At 43.1% G+C, this 16,334-nt stretch overlaps 1 protein-coding gene and 1 long non-coding RNA gene across 3 annotated transcripts in view; one reads left to right on the top strand and one right to left on the bottom strand.

Moving 5' to 3' along the window:
• SUSD1 (sushi domain containing 1) overlaps window positions 1–16,334 on the top strand; it is a 145,863-nt gene that overhangs the window by 28,439 nt on the left and 101,090 nt on the right. For both annotated transcript variants that reach the window (XM_039910667.1, XM_029053619.2), the window contains exon 7: window positions 7,013–7,192. In XM_039910667.1, the coding sequence (XP_039766601.1) occupies window positions 7,013–7,192 (180 nt within the window). The remainder of the gene's footprint in view (window positions 1–7,012; window positions 7,193–16,334) is intronic.
• LOC120638129 lies at window positions 10,231–14,049 on the bottom strand. Its single transcript, XR_005659628.1, has 2 exons — window positions 13,883–14,049; window positions 10,231–11,408 (listed from the first exon to the last, which is right to left on the bottom strand). It is a non-coding gene; the product is annotated as an uncharacterized LOC120638129 (long non-coding RNA).

The following is a 16,334-nucleotide window of genomic DNA, read 5'->3' as shown; positions in this document are numbered from 1 at the left end:
GGGTTGCTCAAAACTGACAGGATTTGGCTACAGCCCCAATATGGGGGTTGCTCTCTTCTGCCGCCGGTGTTCGGCTCATCCTACCTGGGCTGCTGGGCCCTCTAGAATGAGCCCTCTAGAAATTCTGCAAAGCAGATCAGTCTCTGTACTCCTTCTCGGCCTGGCATCGCTCCTGCTCCTGACTGCCATTGGTATTAGGCGGGGATTCAGGGTCAGCCCGTGATGGGGAAACCAAGCCAAAGCCACTGCCGCTGATAGAGGACAGCAACCAGAGGGCAGCGGCACCACCCAGAGGGCAAGGGATATGAGGTCTGTTTTGTCCCTTGGGCTTAAACAGCCACTCCAGACATCTCGCTCTCATAGGCCCCAGCCTGGAAACTGCATCCTGCTGGCAGGGGCAAGAGGTGGAGCTGACAGTGCGACCTCCAGACATATCTGGCTCCTAGGGGCAGGGAGGGTGGACTGGCACTGTCCCCTCTACCCCCAAACTATTGCCATGCCCATGGAAACCATCTCCGGGGTACCGGAGTCTATGGGGAGGAGTGAAGACTCTTAGAAGTTGCTTCACGGGGAATAGCTTTGTTGCTCAGGTCTTGTTACTGCAGTTGCTTTTTCAAAATGGAGTGTCTCTCTGCTCTCGGGTGTGGTAGAGGGAAACCTTGAGCTAAACATGCTGTGGGAAAGCACCGAAGGGGAAGAAGTTTCAGAACATAGCTGTAGCTGGCACAACCCAAGGTATTGTTTAGACTGGGATTCAAGCCCTGAGGTTTTATCGGGTCCCTTTTATGACTTTCCCACTGGATGGATGGCTATTTTGGAAACCAAACAAAAGCCCCACCCCACACTTTATTTGAGATTCTGTTTTTAGAAAAATATCTTGCCCCCACATGCTTAAGGTGAATTCAAGAATGGCAGAATCAGACTCCGGCTTGCTGATAACTACTGGTGCATGAAGTTGGCAAAACGTAAATCTCATTTTTCCTTTTGTTTAAGTAATGGAGGAACTTCATGCCTCATGAGCTCATGAGCAGACAAAAGCCATCTGATTCATCTGTTTCGTCAGGGGTGGGGTTGGGGTAGGGCGGGGAGGAGGAAGACAAAGAAAGTCATCGAGGTTGCAAACTGGCATGATCTCAGTTGATGGTTCTCTGGAAGAGGTTGGAACCAACATGTTCCCTGAGCCTGACACGGCCTTTGCCCGGTTAGTCCGTAAATCAACATAATTGGCCCCTGCTATTCACCACAGGACTTAAGCTTCCTGGACCTGAGGGTTACTGTTCTGTACTTTGGTAGGAATTTCTTTCTTTTACTTTTCTTCTTGCCCTGAGATGCTTTTGAATTATTGGCTATGAAAGGCAATTACAATTTGCTTTCCAAGTCAATAAGTACAAAAATGAGAGGGCCTTTGTTCCAAGTGATCAGTGTGGCTTCTCTCCATCTCGTGGCCCATCTCTAATTAAAAAAAACATAATAATTATGGTATTTGTTAAATGCTTACTATGCGCCAGACACTGTAATAAGCACTACTCATTAACTCTTATGCATTTGATTTGGGTTTTTTTCCCTTAGGAACAGACTGTTGGCAGTGCTGAGTTGATCTCCCTCTAGACTGTAAGCTCCTTGCGGGCAGGGAATGTGTCTGCCAATTCTATATTGCTATATTGTACTCTCCCAAGTGCTTAGTACAGTGCTGTGCATACAGTAAGTGCTCAGTAAATACAATCGATTGATCGATCTCCCAACCCTGAATAGTTCCATGGGGAGGCGTTTCCCAGCAGCAGAGGGGTGTAACATCTCCCAGTGGATAAAAGATCGTAAATAGGATAATATCACTTTCTTGTGGCCAAGTCAAATCAATCAGTCCATCAGTGATATTTATGGAATGTTTACCGGGTGCAGAGCAACGTGCTAAATGCTTGTAAAAGTAGAGTACAAGACTCGGTAGACGTCATCCCAGAAGGGAGGGAGAATAGGGTGGAGTGATGTGGGGTTAGTCAGGGAAGGCTTCTTGGAGGAGGTGTGATCTTAGTGGGACTTTGAAGATGGGGAGAGTGATGGTCTGTTGGATTTTATAAAATAGCTCATTTCTTCCCCTATTTCACTACCCTGCATATTGGGAAATTTTCAAAATATGTGGTTGCATTTTCAAAATCTATTCAGAATAATTAAATGCTTCATCATTTACACATTCTACAGAAAGCATTTCTACACACCTCTTCTAAAATGCACAATCCAGAAATCATTTCTTCCATTTCAAGCCCATTATCATTCTATTATTGGTGGTGGTTCTTCTTTTCATTGTTTTATGTCTATTCTCCTTCAATTATTGTTACAAATTCTTGTTTGAAGTTAGAGCTCTTGTTTCTTTAGATAGTGGCAGTAGTATTATTTTCATTTATCATTTTTTTTACCCTTTATAAAATTACACGGTTTATGATTCATTTGCCTTTTACAGTTCTTGCTATTTCCCTTTCTATGGTGATTTTTAATTGTGTTATGCATTAGCTGATTTTTTTACTATTCCAATAATTTTTTGAAGATTGAAAAAGGAACTTTATTCAATTGGCATTTTGAAGGACAAAAGCAAACTGATTTTTTTTTTCCAACACCTCCCTCCCTCTCCTCTCACCAGTTTTTGGGGATTTCATGTATGGTGGTTAATGTTTATCATAGATTAAAGTCTGTGGCTTCTTTTCTGTAATTATAAGGCTAAAATCTAAGTAAAACGTACAGATGGTAAAATACTAGCTGTACTGTGGAATGGCAGACTGGACGTAGGCATAATTTATGGGTAAAGCAAAGTTCTACAACACGTTGGTTCCCATTGTTTTTAGGAGAATCTGTCGAGGGTGCTTAATTTTTTTTGAAGTGTTTGGATGTGGGTTGCCTCGTTACTTAACACCCCAATTTTTCATGAATCACTAGGCTTGGCTATTTTATTATTGTGATTTATAACTTTTCACTTCCAAATCTATTGTGGTCCAGTCGGTGAAGAAAAATAACTGCAGATACCTTAACCTGAAATGATTAATAGCACTTCTCTATGATTTTATGTCTTCTTCCCTGGAAACTTTCAGAGGGTGGGAGGGAGGGGATTTTTGTGGAAGGGGGACTAACTACATTCCTTTGTGGGTTCTTTTCCTCTAAAAAGCAAAAAGCTCTGACATGGTGCCGACAGGGCCTCAAACTCCTCATACACATGCTCTATTTTTGGAGCTCGAGTCCCAGAAATACCTAGTGCCTTGAAGCAGAGACTTCCCGTTTATGAGAAGCAGCATGGCCTAGTGGATAGAGCACAGGCCTGGGAGTCAGGAAGACCTGCCACTTGCCTGACCTTGGGCAAACCACTTAACTTCTCTGTGCCTCAGTTACGCCATCTGTAAAATGGGAATACCTGTACCTGTTTCTCCCTCTCTCTTAGACTGCGAGCTCCATGAGGGACAGGGAATCTCTTTATAGTTTATCTACCTCAGCAGTGTTTGGCACATAGTAAACACTTAGTTATCACAATTATTATGACTATTATTCAAGGTGCTCCATAGTGCTCCTTCCAGATTGGAAGACCTAGTGTATATGCCAGTCAGAAGTTTAGTGCTAGAGGCTACTTAGGGAAGGAGCTTATCATCCCACTTGCTTCGGGGCAACATACCTGGAACAAAAAGATAGGTCTGCCCTCCTTTACTTAGTCAAGTGCCCTTTAACTCGGCATGTTAACACCATAATAACATAATATTGACAAATATTAATTGAATGCCCACAGGAAGCACAGCCCTGTACTAGATTCGTGAAGGTGTATATTCATTCAGTCGTATTTATTGAGCATTTACTGTGTGCAGAGCACTGAACTCCACACTTGGGAGAGTAAAATATAACAATAAGCAGACAAATTCCCTGCCCATGATGAGTTTACAGCCTACTGTTACCACGTTATTAAATTGCTACGGTGTTAATCCAAGCACTTATCCTATCCCGTCTTGATTACTTATATTGGCCTCCTTGCTGACCTCCCTGCCTCCTGTCTCTCCCCACTCCAGTCCATACTTCACTCTGTGGCCCGGGTCATTTTTCTACAGAAACGGTCAGTCCATAATAATGTTGGTATTTGTTAAGCGCTTACTATGTGCAGAGCACTGTTCTAAGCTCTGGGGTAGACACAAGTCCATGTTTCCCCACTCCTCAAGAACCTCCAGCGGTTGCCCATCCACCTCCACATCAAACAGAAACTCCTTCCCATCGGCTTTAAAGCACTTAATCATCTTGCCCCTTCCTACCTTATCATGCTGCTCTCCTACTCCAAACCAGCCTGCATACTTAACTCCTCTAGGGCCGACCTACTCCCTGCACCTCGATCTCGTCTCTCTCGCTGTCGGCCTCTCGCCCACGTCCTGCCTCTGGCCTGGAACGCCCTCCCTCCTCATATCAGACAGACAATCACTCTCCCCAACCTTCAAAGATGTAATGAAGGCACATCTCCTCCAAGAGGCCTTCCTTGACTAACTCCTCATTTCCCCTTCTTCCAGTTCTTTCTGTGTCACACTTGCACTTGGATTTCTTCCATGTAGTCATCCCTCCCTCAGCCCCACAGCACTTATATCTGTATCCGTAATTTATTTATTTATTTATGTTAATGTTTGCCTCCCCCTCTAGACTGTAAATTTGTTGTTGGCAGGGAAAGTGTACTGACTATGTGATATTGTTATATTGTACTCTCTCAAGAGCTTAACACAATGCTCTGCATATAGTAAGTGCTCCATAAGTATGATTGATTGATGGATCGATTGGTGACTAGACAGAGTTGCTGCTCTAATAGGGGAGAAAGGCAAATATATAGTCAACACAACAGACAGGGAAATGACAAGAGTTAATTAGTGGAAGAAGTGGGTCAGCGCTTGTGCTGGTGGTCTGGAGTACAGATGGAGCTTTCTGATGGAGGTGGACATGGAGAGACACTGAGTCCTGCAAAGCAGGGCAAGTTCTAATTTTTTGTGAGGTCTTAACCAAAAGATATGTCCTACCACCTGCAGGACACGAACTCTTGGGTTTTTTTGAATCGGTGGGGATGGTTTGTGTCGCATCATCCACACTCTCTCTTGTCCATTCTCCCTGTGCCCAATGGCACACACCGCAATATGGCTAGTAGGGAGTTTGGGAGTAGCAGATTCCACTGGATTCCTGGTAGTGCATTTTCATGGATGATGTTTGCAAGTGCAAGATGCTCACGCTCAAGGAGGCAGTCTCATTCATTGATTCAATTGTATTTATTGAGCACTTACTGTGTGCAAAGCACTGTCCTAAGCACTTGGGAGAGTACAACACAACAACAATCAGACACATTCCCTGCCCACAATGCGCTCACAGTCTCAGCGGTGACGGCACCGTCATCCAGCTAAAAGAAAACTCTACTTTGTTTCCAGGATGAGCCACTTTAAACAGAGCCCATTTAAAGCCTCACAATATCTTTGGGAGCCAAAATTAAATTAGCCACATTATAAATGAATTAATTTCACATTTAGTTTTATTGGTGAGTTTTTTGTGGTATTTCTTAAGCAGCGTGGCCTAGTGGATAGAGCATGGGCCTGGGAGTCACAAGGATCTGGGTTCCAATCCCAGCTCTGCCTCTTGTCTGCTGTCTGACCTTGGGAAGTCACTTAACTTGCCTGTGCCTCAGTTACCTCCTCTTGTAAGATGGAGATTAGTACCGTGAGTCCCATGTGGGACATAGACTGTGTCCAACCTGATTAGCTTGTATCTACCCCAATGCTTAGTACAGTGCCTGGCACAGAGTAAGCATTTAACAAATACCAAAAACAGTCTAGGCCATGCTGCTTAGAGTTTATTCAAAGACATAGGGCTGAACACAATATAGGTAACTGTACCTTAGGCTTCATTACTGTGTATAGACTTGCAATTATGCATGTTTATGTGATTTATCTAAATCTTATTAGTAATGGGTCCCCAGCAAGACAGGACTATTTTCCTTTAAATAGGCATCATTTCCCATTATTGAGTGTTAGACAAGCATTGAATAGATTTTTCTGCTGCCATAAAGCAAGTGTAAAAATATTGAGAATGATGTTAGAAATTTTAAGTTTATCACATGTCTACCAACTCTGTTGTGCACACAGCAAACAACTCAACAAGTACCGCTGATGATGATGATCACATTGGTTTCCTCCCATGGGTTTTAAAATAGGAACAAAAAAATTAGCTAAAATTAAAGCATGAGGAGTTCAGATTAGATCAGATCAGAAAGAATTTCCCAGTAGTGAAGATTGTAAAACACTGGAAGAGAGTTCTTAAGGAAGTTGGGGTCTTCCTATTTCAAGCTCTTTAAAAACCAGATGCATTCTATAAATTTACTGGCAGTAGTTGAGGTATGGTCCTATTTGAAGGCCAGGGAACAGACTAAATGACCTCACCAGGTCCTAGAATTGTTTGATTTGATAAATTAATTTGACCTTTAGCAGACCTTTTCCTCCCACTTTAGTAATATTCAGATTTTTTTTTTAAGTAAGACATTTCATTGCACTCAAATGTAGTGTGTTATTGTTGGGGTCGATATAATTAATAAAATAACCTTCCTCCCCCCATTTTAATTAGTCAATTGATTAACTGTGGCATTTGTTAAGCACTTACTATGTACCAAGCACTGTACTGAGCACTGGGGTAAATACAAGTTAGACTGTGAGCCCCATGTGGGACAGAGGATTAGGTCCCACTTGACTAAGAGGGAAAGGGGAAAGGGTGTTGAATCCTCCTTTTACAGATGAGGAAACTGAGGAACAGAGAAGTTAAGTGACTTGCCCAAGGTTACACAGCAGGAAGAGCTAGGATTACAAGCCATGACCTCTGAAGCCCAGGACCATGCTTTCTCCAATAAGCCAAACAGCCTTTTTTTTCTTCTCATTTCACACTTGATGTCTTCCAATCGGATAATTTTCCTTAACTTCACTGTGTCATATGTAGCACTTTCCAGTCAACCAATCTATTTTGTAACTGTGGTCATTTTCAGCAACAGACTGTGGCATCCCTCCAGTCATCCCAAACACGGACAGGATCTGGGACAGCCAGACCATCCTGGGCAGTGAAGTACACTTCGTGTGCAAAAAAGGGTTTTCCAGCACTTCAGGAAGTAGGCTGTCACGTTGCACATCCAGTGGGTCCTGGGAAATACCGGATTTAACCTGTGAAGGTAAGGTTTCATGGGGACTCAGTTTCCTGTGTTTTAATAGGACCTCAAAATTTAGCTCGTTACTTATTCTTGGAGGTTTCAAAAGGAGTTCTGGTTAGGTAAAAGATCAAGCAAGCAAGCCATCAGTAGTATTTATTGAACACCTAATCTGTGTAGAACACTGTTCTAAGCACATGGAAGGGTACAAGAGACAGTAAACGTGATTCCTGCCATAAAAGGCTTACAGTCTGGATAGAGACGGTTACTGTTGATGATTGCCATGTAATAAGCGGTTTCAGTCAATAATAATGAATGATGATAATGGTGGTATTTTTTAAGCACTTTCTAGGTGCCAGACACTGTGCTAAGTGCTAGGGGTAGATAGAAGATTAAAGACCCAATCCCTGTCCCACAGGGGGCTCATAATCTAAAGGGGGAGGGAGTAAAGGTATTGAATCCTCATTTAACAGATGAGGAAACTGAGGCACAGAGAAGCTAAGAAGGTGGTCCTCTAGACTCTAAGCTCCTTGTGGGCAGGGAACATGTCTATCAACTCTGTCGTGTTGTGCTCTCCCAAGGACTTAGAACAGTGCTCTGCACACAGGAAGTGCTCAGTAAATACCATTGATTGATTGTTAGTTATATGGCATTTGTTAAGCGCTTACTATGTGCCAGGCACTGTCTAAATGCTGGGGTAAATACAAGCTAATCAGGTTGGACACAGTCCATGTACCATCTGGGGCTCACAGTACAATCCCCATTTTATAGATGAGGTAACTGAGGCACAGAGAAGTCAAGCTACCTGCCCAAGGTCACACAGTAGGGAAGGGACAGAGGCAGAATTAGAACCCAGGTCCTCTGACTCCCAGTCCCAGGCTCTTTCCAGGAGGCCTTGCTGCTTATCAAGTTAAGCAAGAGTATTTTGGGGCAGAGCACAATATAATTGTGTCTTTTACCCTGGCAGCATAATAGGGAGGGAGCATGTAGGAAATGTATGGGTCTGGAGTTCCGGAATCTAATCCTAGTCTGGCAAAGGTGGTTGTGTGACTTCAGGAAAGTCACTTAACCTCTCTGTGTTTCCTCATCTCTAAAATGGGGATGATCCTATCTGACTCTCCCTACCTCACAGAGATGATAACAGGATAAAATGAGATCACTGATGTGAAGATGATTTGAAAAAAATGAAAGCACTGTACAAATGCAAGGTATTATAAATCAGGAAAAATAGAATATTTTTCCCTGCTTTGAATTATTCGAGTCAGATGATGAGACTGCTGAAAGTGAAAAACCTACCAATATCACAAAGTCTTAGATTCCAAAATACCAGAAGACCTGTAGAACCCCAGTGGGCCTTAACCAAGAACCGGATTGACTGTGTGTCCTTGGGCAAGTCACTTAACTTTATGCCTCCGTTTCCTCATCTGTAAAATAGAGATTTAATACCTGTTCTTCCTCCTACTTAGACTGTGAGCCCCATGTGGGACAGGAACCGTGTCCAATGTGATGATCTTTTGTCTATCCTAGTTCTTAGTACAGCGCTCGCCACATAAGCGCTTAACAGATACCACAATTATTATTATTATTGTTGCAATTCTTATGATTATTATTACTATTAGTGATTGATCATACCTACAAATACAGCAAACTCCAATTATAAGGTGGATCCCGGGGAACACAGCCTTTCTCAATCAAAGGTTAAAGCCTTAGTATAAGACTTAAAAGAAGTGAGATTTTGGGGACCCCAGAGTCAGAAATAGGTCCTCTCTTCCCCCTCCCTCCACCCTAAAATAGTCCCATCTTCAGTTCAGGGAATAAAACTGCAGAGGAGAAAAGAGGTGCTTGGGTTTCCTATCAGGTTGTAGGCGGGGGAAAATAGTATTTGGAGGGACATGTTGTTACCCAGAGTATGTCCAGTTCCATAGAATTGTTGACTGTGAGATAATTGAACTCTATAGTTAATAATAATGATGGTATTTGTTAAGCGCTTACTATGTGCCAGACACTCTATTAAGCGCTGGGGTAGATACAAGCAAATTGAGTTGGGACGCAGTCCCTGTCTCACATGGAGCTCACAGTCTCAATCCCCACTTTACAGATGAGGGAACTGCGGCCCAGAGAAATGAAGTGACTTGCCCAAGGTCATACAGCAGACAAGTGACACATCTGGGATTAGAACCCATGACCTCCTGACTCCCAGACCCGTGCTCTATCCTTCACGCCATGCGGCTTCTCGGAATGAGATCAAGTTTCATTCATTCGTGTAATTCATTCATTCAGGCATATTTATTGAGCACTTACTGTGTGCAGAGCACTGTACTAAGAGCTTGGGAGAGCACAACAATAAACAGACACATTTCCTGCCCACAATGAGCTTACAGTCTGGGGGGGAAGACAGACGTACTAGAAACAGCCTGGCTTAATGGAAAGAGCATGGGCTTGGGAGTCAGAGGTCGTGGGTTCTAATCCCGGCTCCGCCACTTGTCAGCTGTGTGACTTTGGGCAAGTCACTTAACTTCTCTGTGTCTCAGTTACCTCATCTGGAAAATGGGGATTAAGATTGTGAGCCTCACATGGGACAACCTGAGTGCTCTGTATCTACCCCATTGCTTAAAACAGTGCTTGGCATAGAGTAAACACTTAACAAATGCCACTATTATATACATATCTGTAATTTATTTATTTGTAGCTCAAAGGCAGGAAGTAGGCTAGGGGTTGGCGGAGAGATAGGTGAGATCGAGGCACAGTGAGAAGGTTAGCCTGGGCGTAAGGTACAGAAATAGAGAATGGAGGGGAAAAATCCCCCAACAAAACATCTAATTTTCTGGTTACTGATGTTTTTTCAAGCTGAATTCCCTAGAGAGTGAGGTTTTAATTGGTTTGTAAATTGGCTGGCCTAGTGTAGTCCAGAGGAAAATCAATGCCTCTTATGTGGATCTTCCATAACATACCAGGCCATTTATTTTAGGTTCTGCCTTTTGGTGTAAGAGTGCATTGAAAGGAGCCTGAACGCCAATGTTAACTCTCTGCTAGAGTGGCACTTACTGCTTTCATAGTTGTTATAATTTTTATGCATTTCTAGTACTTTATTTGCCAAGTGCTGAACTGCATTCATTACTCAATTCATTAACAGCACTGTTGGAGCTAGTTTGAATTAGCAAAGTGTCTTGAAGGATACCCAAAATACCTTATGCTCTGTATGATCTCTGGGAGAGTGCTTCTAATTTTATTTTGGTCTGGGGCATACCTACCATTTTCACTGTTGTTGTAGTTCTGGGCAAACATTTTCCTTGGGCTTCTAATACTCCTTGTTAACAGTCTCTCCTTCTTTATCTCTCCAGTACTCAGAATTAGTGCTCAGTGTACACACACACACACCGTCCTCCCGCCCCGCAACATTTCGGCTTCTAGGACGGTGTGAAAATTGTATTTTTTTTGTGAGAGCGGCTGGTAAGACTAATGAATGACAATCTCTTCCGCATCTTGTGCAGGCAGAGATGGCCCCTTGTTGAACTCTTGCATCTGTTGCCTAGTGCTATTTTTGCCTGGTGCTATTTCTGTTTTGGTAACTTCTTGAAATGTTGGAACGAGACCCATATCTTCACGTGTTGGCAGGCCACCTATTCTCTGCAGAGGGAAGATGTGTCGAGGAGGTCACTGAAGTGTTGTTAATAGTCCTTTCCGATTCCCTCTTCGTGATAAAGATGGAGCCATCTCTACTCTTCAGTAGCGCTGTGGCAATATGGATGATATGTCCGTATACATTTCAGGGATGTATAATGTGTAGGAGTCCTTGGTTTGGTTTCAGTCTCTTTGGCGCTGTATTTCTTTAGCCTTGATGTCTCACGTTTTGGCACGTGTTATTTTTAAGTTGTCCTGTTTTCCGGGATTTAAGTTTTGATAAGCATCTGTTTGGTCAGGGTCTTTGAGGGTCTCTAAGGGTTTGAAGATGCATTGCTTGTTATGCTGCGAGTAGTTCTTTGATCTCAGAGTAATGATTAAACCAGTCTCGATGTTTTCTTCTGGCATCTTCTATCATGGTCGTAAAAGAATCGAGAGTGTCCTGTAGAGCCAACCAAGCAGGGAGGGCTACTTCAATGATACAAAGTTGCTTGCATATATCTTTATTCTTCAGCCAGCTGGGTTATTTGGACAATGTTTTGGCTTCATCTCTAACAAAAGTTTGAAATTTATCAGGCGATGGCAAGTCTCAGCAGTGGTGGACATTTTTCAGGTCTCACTGTGGGAAGATGAGAGAGTCAGTAAGATGTCCCTGCTTAGATCTTGGGTGCAGCCAGGATTTCATTCTCTTATCCGCCAAGTGAAAAATGGCTGATGATTGTTGGGGGTAGAGCGGGAAAAAAAATCATTTCTAATTGAAACAAATTGAAAGCCCTCACTATTCAGCTGGTAGATATATAAAAAGAAAGGACAGTTCCATGGTCTCTTGCCAAATATACATGAAAAGACAGCTGTGGTAGGCCTTGTGCCTAATATAATTAGCAAGATACGATCTCAAAGCTTTCAGTTGAATTTCTCACAGAATGGACCCACGTTATCAGTAAGAACAGAATGCGGGAAAGAAGCCAAGGATAGGAAACTGAGAAGGTCACACGCCTGACATATGGCTATGTCAATTATAGCCCCCTACCCCCTAAAAACCCCTCATACATGCTGAAAACCAGAAAAGTCAAATTGCTCCCATCAATATATTGGGCATCACAGCCAAGAATGTGCTTCCAGTTTGTTTTTTCTATCCATAATAAATGGTCAGCTAGGGCCATTCCCTGAGCGTCTAATATCTGGCTGGCTAGCAGAGGAAGTAAATACGCTGGAGAAGGGAGGTTTTCCAGTCAGCTGCATTCCCTTCTTTAGTAGGGAACTGGATAATTTTGTCTTGACCGATTGTCCCATATCTACCCCAGTGCTTGGCACAAAGTGAGCACTTAATAAATACTGTAATTATTATTCGTCAGGTTTTGGAGAAAGAGCAGAAAAAAACGCTCCTCAGCTGTTTGAGGGGTTGTCCCTTGGGTTAGGGGAGACCAGGTAGGGTATCCCCCCAAGTAACCTATCCAATAGGTCTGGAACCTGGTCCTAGAGCACAAGAGTTAAGAGGAGCACTGTGATTTAGTGGAAAGAGCACAGGCCTTGGAGTCAGCGTTCTATTCTGGGTTCTAATCCCAGCTCCACCACTTGCCTGCTGTGTGACCTTGGGCCAGTCATTTCACTTCTCTGGGTCTCAGTTACCTCATCTGTAAAATGGGGATTAAAACCCTGAGCCCCATGTGGGACATGGGCTGTGTCCAAACTGATCAGCTCACATTTTCCATAGAGCTTAGTGCAGTGTCTGACACACAGTGATCCCTTTAGGGAATGTGTCCACTAATTATGCTATATTGTACTCTCCCAAACGCTTTGTAAAGTGCTCTGCACCTAGTAAGCACTCAGTAAGTACCATTGATTGATTAACAAATACCATTAAAAAAAAGAAAGGGTTAGGCCTGGGATGGGAAGGTCTAAGAGCCATTCTCCAGGGAGTTAAGCGGGATCAATACCTGTTGCAGAAATCCTGAAACGGGCAGGATCAGATAAGCGAGGGAGCTGTGGAGTTAGGAGCTAAGCCGATCCTGGGGCAAAGGGTCGGTCGCAGACAGTTGTATTTATTGAGCGCTTACCGTGTACAGAGCACTGTACTAAACACTTGGGAAAGTAAAATACAACAATAAAAAGATATGTTACACAGACCCTTAAGAAAGTAGTGCATGTTGCAGGGAAGTTGAGTTGGCCAGAGATAAAGTACAGAGACCAACTAAGGGACATTGGTCAGTCCAGATAATCCTGGGACAGGGAGTATGTGGAAGATTTGCCTCTCTATCCTGGACTGTTCTTGCTGTTGCTAAGCATGTGAGAACCTCTTTAACACCTGTGTTTCATCATTTAGTGCTATCAGTGGTTACAAGCCCTGAAGTTCAGTGAAGTTCAGCACCTTCACTGGACAGAATAGGTCATTGCTATGTAGTTGTCATTCGATCGTATTTATTGAGACCTTACTTGGGTAAAGCGCTGTACTAAGCACTTGAGACAGTACAATATAAGAATAAACAGACACATTCTCTGCCCACAGTGAGCTTACAGTCTAGCGGCTTTAGTGCTGGGATGATTATGTCTAGATCTTGGGACTAGCTATTCCATAACATAATCACTTATCCAAAAAGTGTACCTCCTCTTGTCTGCATGAGCTGTTCAACCAATCAATATATATAAGTTCTGTGGGGCTGGGAGGGGGGAAGAACCAAGGGAGCAAGTCAGGGTGACACAGAAGGGGGTGGGAGAATAGGAAATGGGGGGGAGGGCTCAGTCAGGGAAGGCCTCTTGGAGGAGATGTGCCTTCGATAAGGCTTTGAAGGTGGGGAGAATAGCTGTCTGTAAGATTTGAGGAGGGAAGGCATTCCAGACCAGAGGCAGGACATGGGCTAGGGGTCGACGGCGAGACAGGCGAGATAGAGGCACAGTGAGAAGGTTAGCGTTAGAGGAGCGAAGTGTGTAGGCTGAGTTGTAGAAGGAGAGTAGCGAGGTGAGGTAGGAGGGGGCAAAGTGGTGGAGTGCTTTAAAGCCAATGGTGAGGAGTTTTTGTTTGATGCGGAGGAGGATGGGCAACCAACCGATGGAGTTTTTTGAGGAGCGGGGTGACATGTCCTGACCCTTGCTTACCCATTCCTATGGAGTCTTTTTCTAGAGATTTCATAGCCTGGCAACACTGCCTCCAATGGTTTCTTTCTTCCACCAATCACACTCAACATCAAATGGCAGGACGAGATTACAGACAACGAAGGCCTGGAAAGAAGTCGGCTCATCAGCATCAGAGCAATGCTCACAGCAACCTGGATGGAAAGTGAGAGAAGAATGGATGACAGCAGAATTTAAGCAACTGCTGTATGCTGAAATGAAAGGGAACACATGTGAACTGGTATACCAGAACCAATGTTTAAAAGACTTAGTGAAGCACAAATTTCAAATAACGCAATAAATCACAGTCTAAGGAAGAGGGAGAACAGTATTTAATCCCCAATAACGAGCTCACAGTCTAGAGGGGGAGACAGACATTAATATAAATAAATAAGTAAAGTGGTGGTTTTTTATGGGCCCAGAGGAAGAGGGAATATTTTGGAGGCAGAAATCAGGCTTCAACAGCAATATCTGGGGAACCGAGAGATTCCCACCATCCATTTCCCACCATTTCCACCATCTTGTAATAATCTGTCCATGCTTAGGAGACCCATATAAAGCCTCCACCTTTCACTTGGAAACATCCAACAGAAGTAAAAGATATGGTTCCAACCCTCAATGAATTTATAATCTAATGGAGGAGACAGGGCATAGATTATCATGCGTACGATAGGTGAAAGAGTAAGAGCATAATAGAAATGATAAAAGCCAAAATAAGCACTTAACTAAATAAATAATAAGCAGTCAGATATACCCATGAGTGCTAAAGTGGCTGATGGGGTGACAAAATCTGGAAGGTCAGGGATTAGAGAGGCCATGCCTGCATAGGCCCAAATCAATGCTAGTTTTAAAAATAATTCCAGAAAACAGAATTATTAGATGCACTTGATTTGTGAGACTCTAACCATTTTGCTAAAGTATCTAGAAGCAGCATGGCCTGGTGGATAGAGCATAGGCCTGGGAGTCAGAAGGACATGGGTTCTAATTCCGGCTTCACCGCTCGTCTACTGCGTGACCTTGGGCAAGTCACTTCACTGCTCTGGGACTCAGTTACTTTATCTGTAAAATGGGGATTAAGACTGAGCTCCATGTGGGACAGCGACTGTGTCCAACCTGATTAGCTTGTATCCACCCTAGCACTTAGAACAGTGCCTGACACGTCGTAAGCTCTTGACAAGTATCACGGTTATTATGGAATGTGAAACCAAAGGGGCCCTTCACCAATCTCGGCCTTCAGAAAGGAAACAGGAGATGTGAAATTTAGTCAGAATCTGAATGGGAACTCTGCCTGAGCTGTAAAGCAGGCTGTGAACATGTCTGGAAGAGTACTTCCACAGTCAGTACCAGAAAATAATATTTTAATCAAGGATTGACTTAAAAGGAATGTAAAAGGAAATTCAGATTTAAACCACAAAATCTAAAAGCCAGTCCTTTATTGCTTTGATTAACCTTTCCTACAAGGATTGATTAAGAGTGGTTAAGATGACTTAACTACATGTTTCAGGTCAAAATTCAGAGCAAAGCAAAATTCTACAAGAGAACTCTTGTGAGTGGTTCATTCATTCATTCATTCATTCATTCATTCATTCATTCATTTGTATCTATTGAGCGCTTACTGTGTGCAGAGCACTGTACTAAGCATTTGGGTTCCATCTAGAACAGTTCCTCTCTGCTGTAAAATGGAAATCACCCCCCTTGCATGGTAGGAAATGTAGTCCTTCCCACCCCCACCCCATTTTTTTAGTGGCATTTGTTAAGTATGTACACTGTACTATGTGCTGGGTAGATACAAGCTAATCAGGTTGGACACAGTCCATGTCCCATATGGGGCTCACAGTGTTATTGCCCATTTTACAGATGAGGTAAATGAGGCACAGAGCAGTTAAGTGACTTGCCCAAGGTCACACAGCAGACATCAGGCAATACCACAGCAGTGTTATTTCTCCACAGCACCTTTGCTACCTCTAATGGGACTTCTGATAAGCTGTTGTGGAATCCCAAAGCTCTTAACAAAAATGGATTTCTCTGCTGCAGTACAGTTTAACAAAATTTTTCAGTGGTACAAAAATATCTTCCTCTATTTTTCCTCAAAAGTGATTTGAAAATGGTGCATGGTGTCACAGAAACTTGAATTTTTGATGAAATAATTAGGTTTTCAAGCTTTTGATCAAGCTGTCTCTCTTGGTGTCCCTTCTTTCCTCTATAGAAAAATAAATACAGAAAAGTTTGAAACATACCGTATTTTCTTGCATAATTGCCTCCACTGCACAATTCCCCTCCTCACCTCAAATTTTGGAGGCAGAAATATGTTTTTTGGTACCACCTATCAGTAATTATAAATTATAAAGAGGAATAGCGTATGTGGCCAAATAGGAAAGATGCATAGTCTACAGTAGGAAGAGGGGAAGGGTGACAACTTCAAAGTGATAGGTTTACA

The sequence above is a fragment of the Ornithorhynchus anatinus genome, chromosome X3 (assembly GCF_004115215.2).
Source record: "Ornithorhynchus anatinus isolate Pmale09 chromosome X3, mOrnAna1.pri.v4, whole genome shotgun sequence".
In the NCBI taxonomy this organism is placed as follows: Eukaryota; Metazoa; Chordata; class Mammalia; order Monotremata; family Ornithorhynchidae; genus Ornithorhynchus; species Ornithorhynchus anatinus.
The sequence above is the reverse complement of the archived record's forward strand: the minus strand, read 5'-3'. Positions and strand labels throughout refer to the sequence as shown.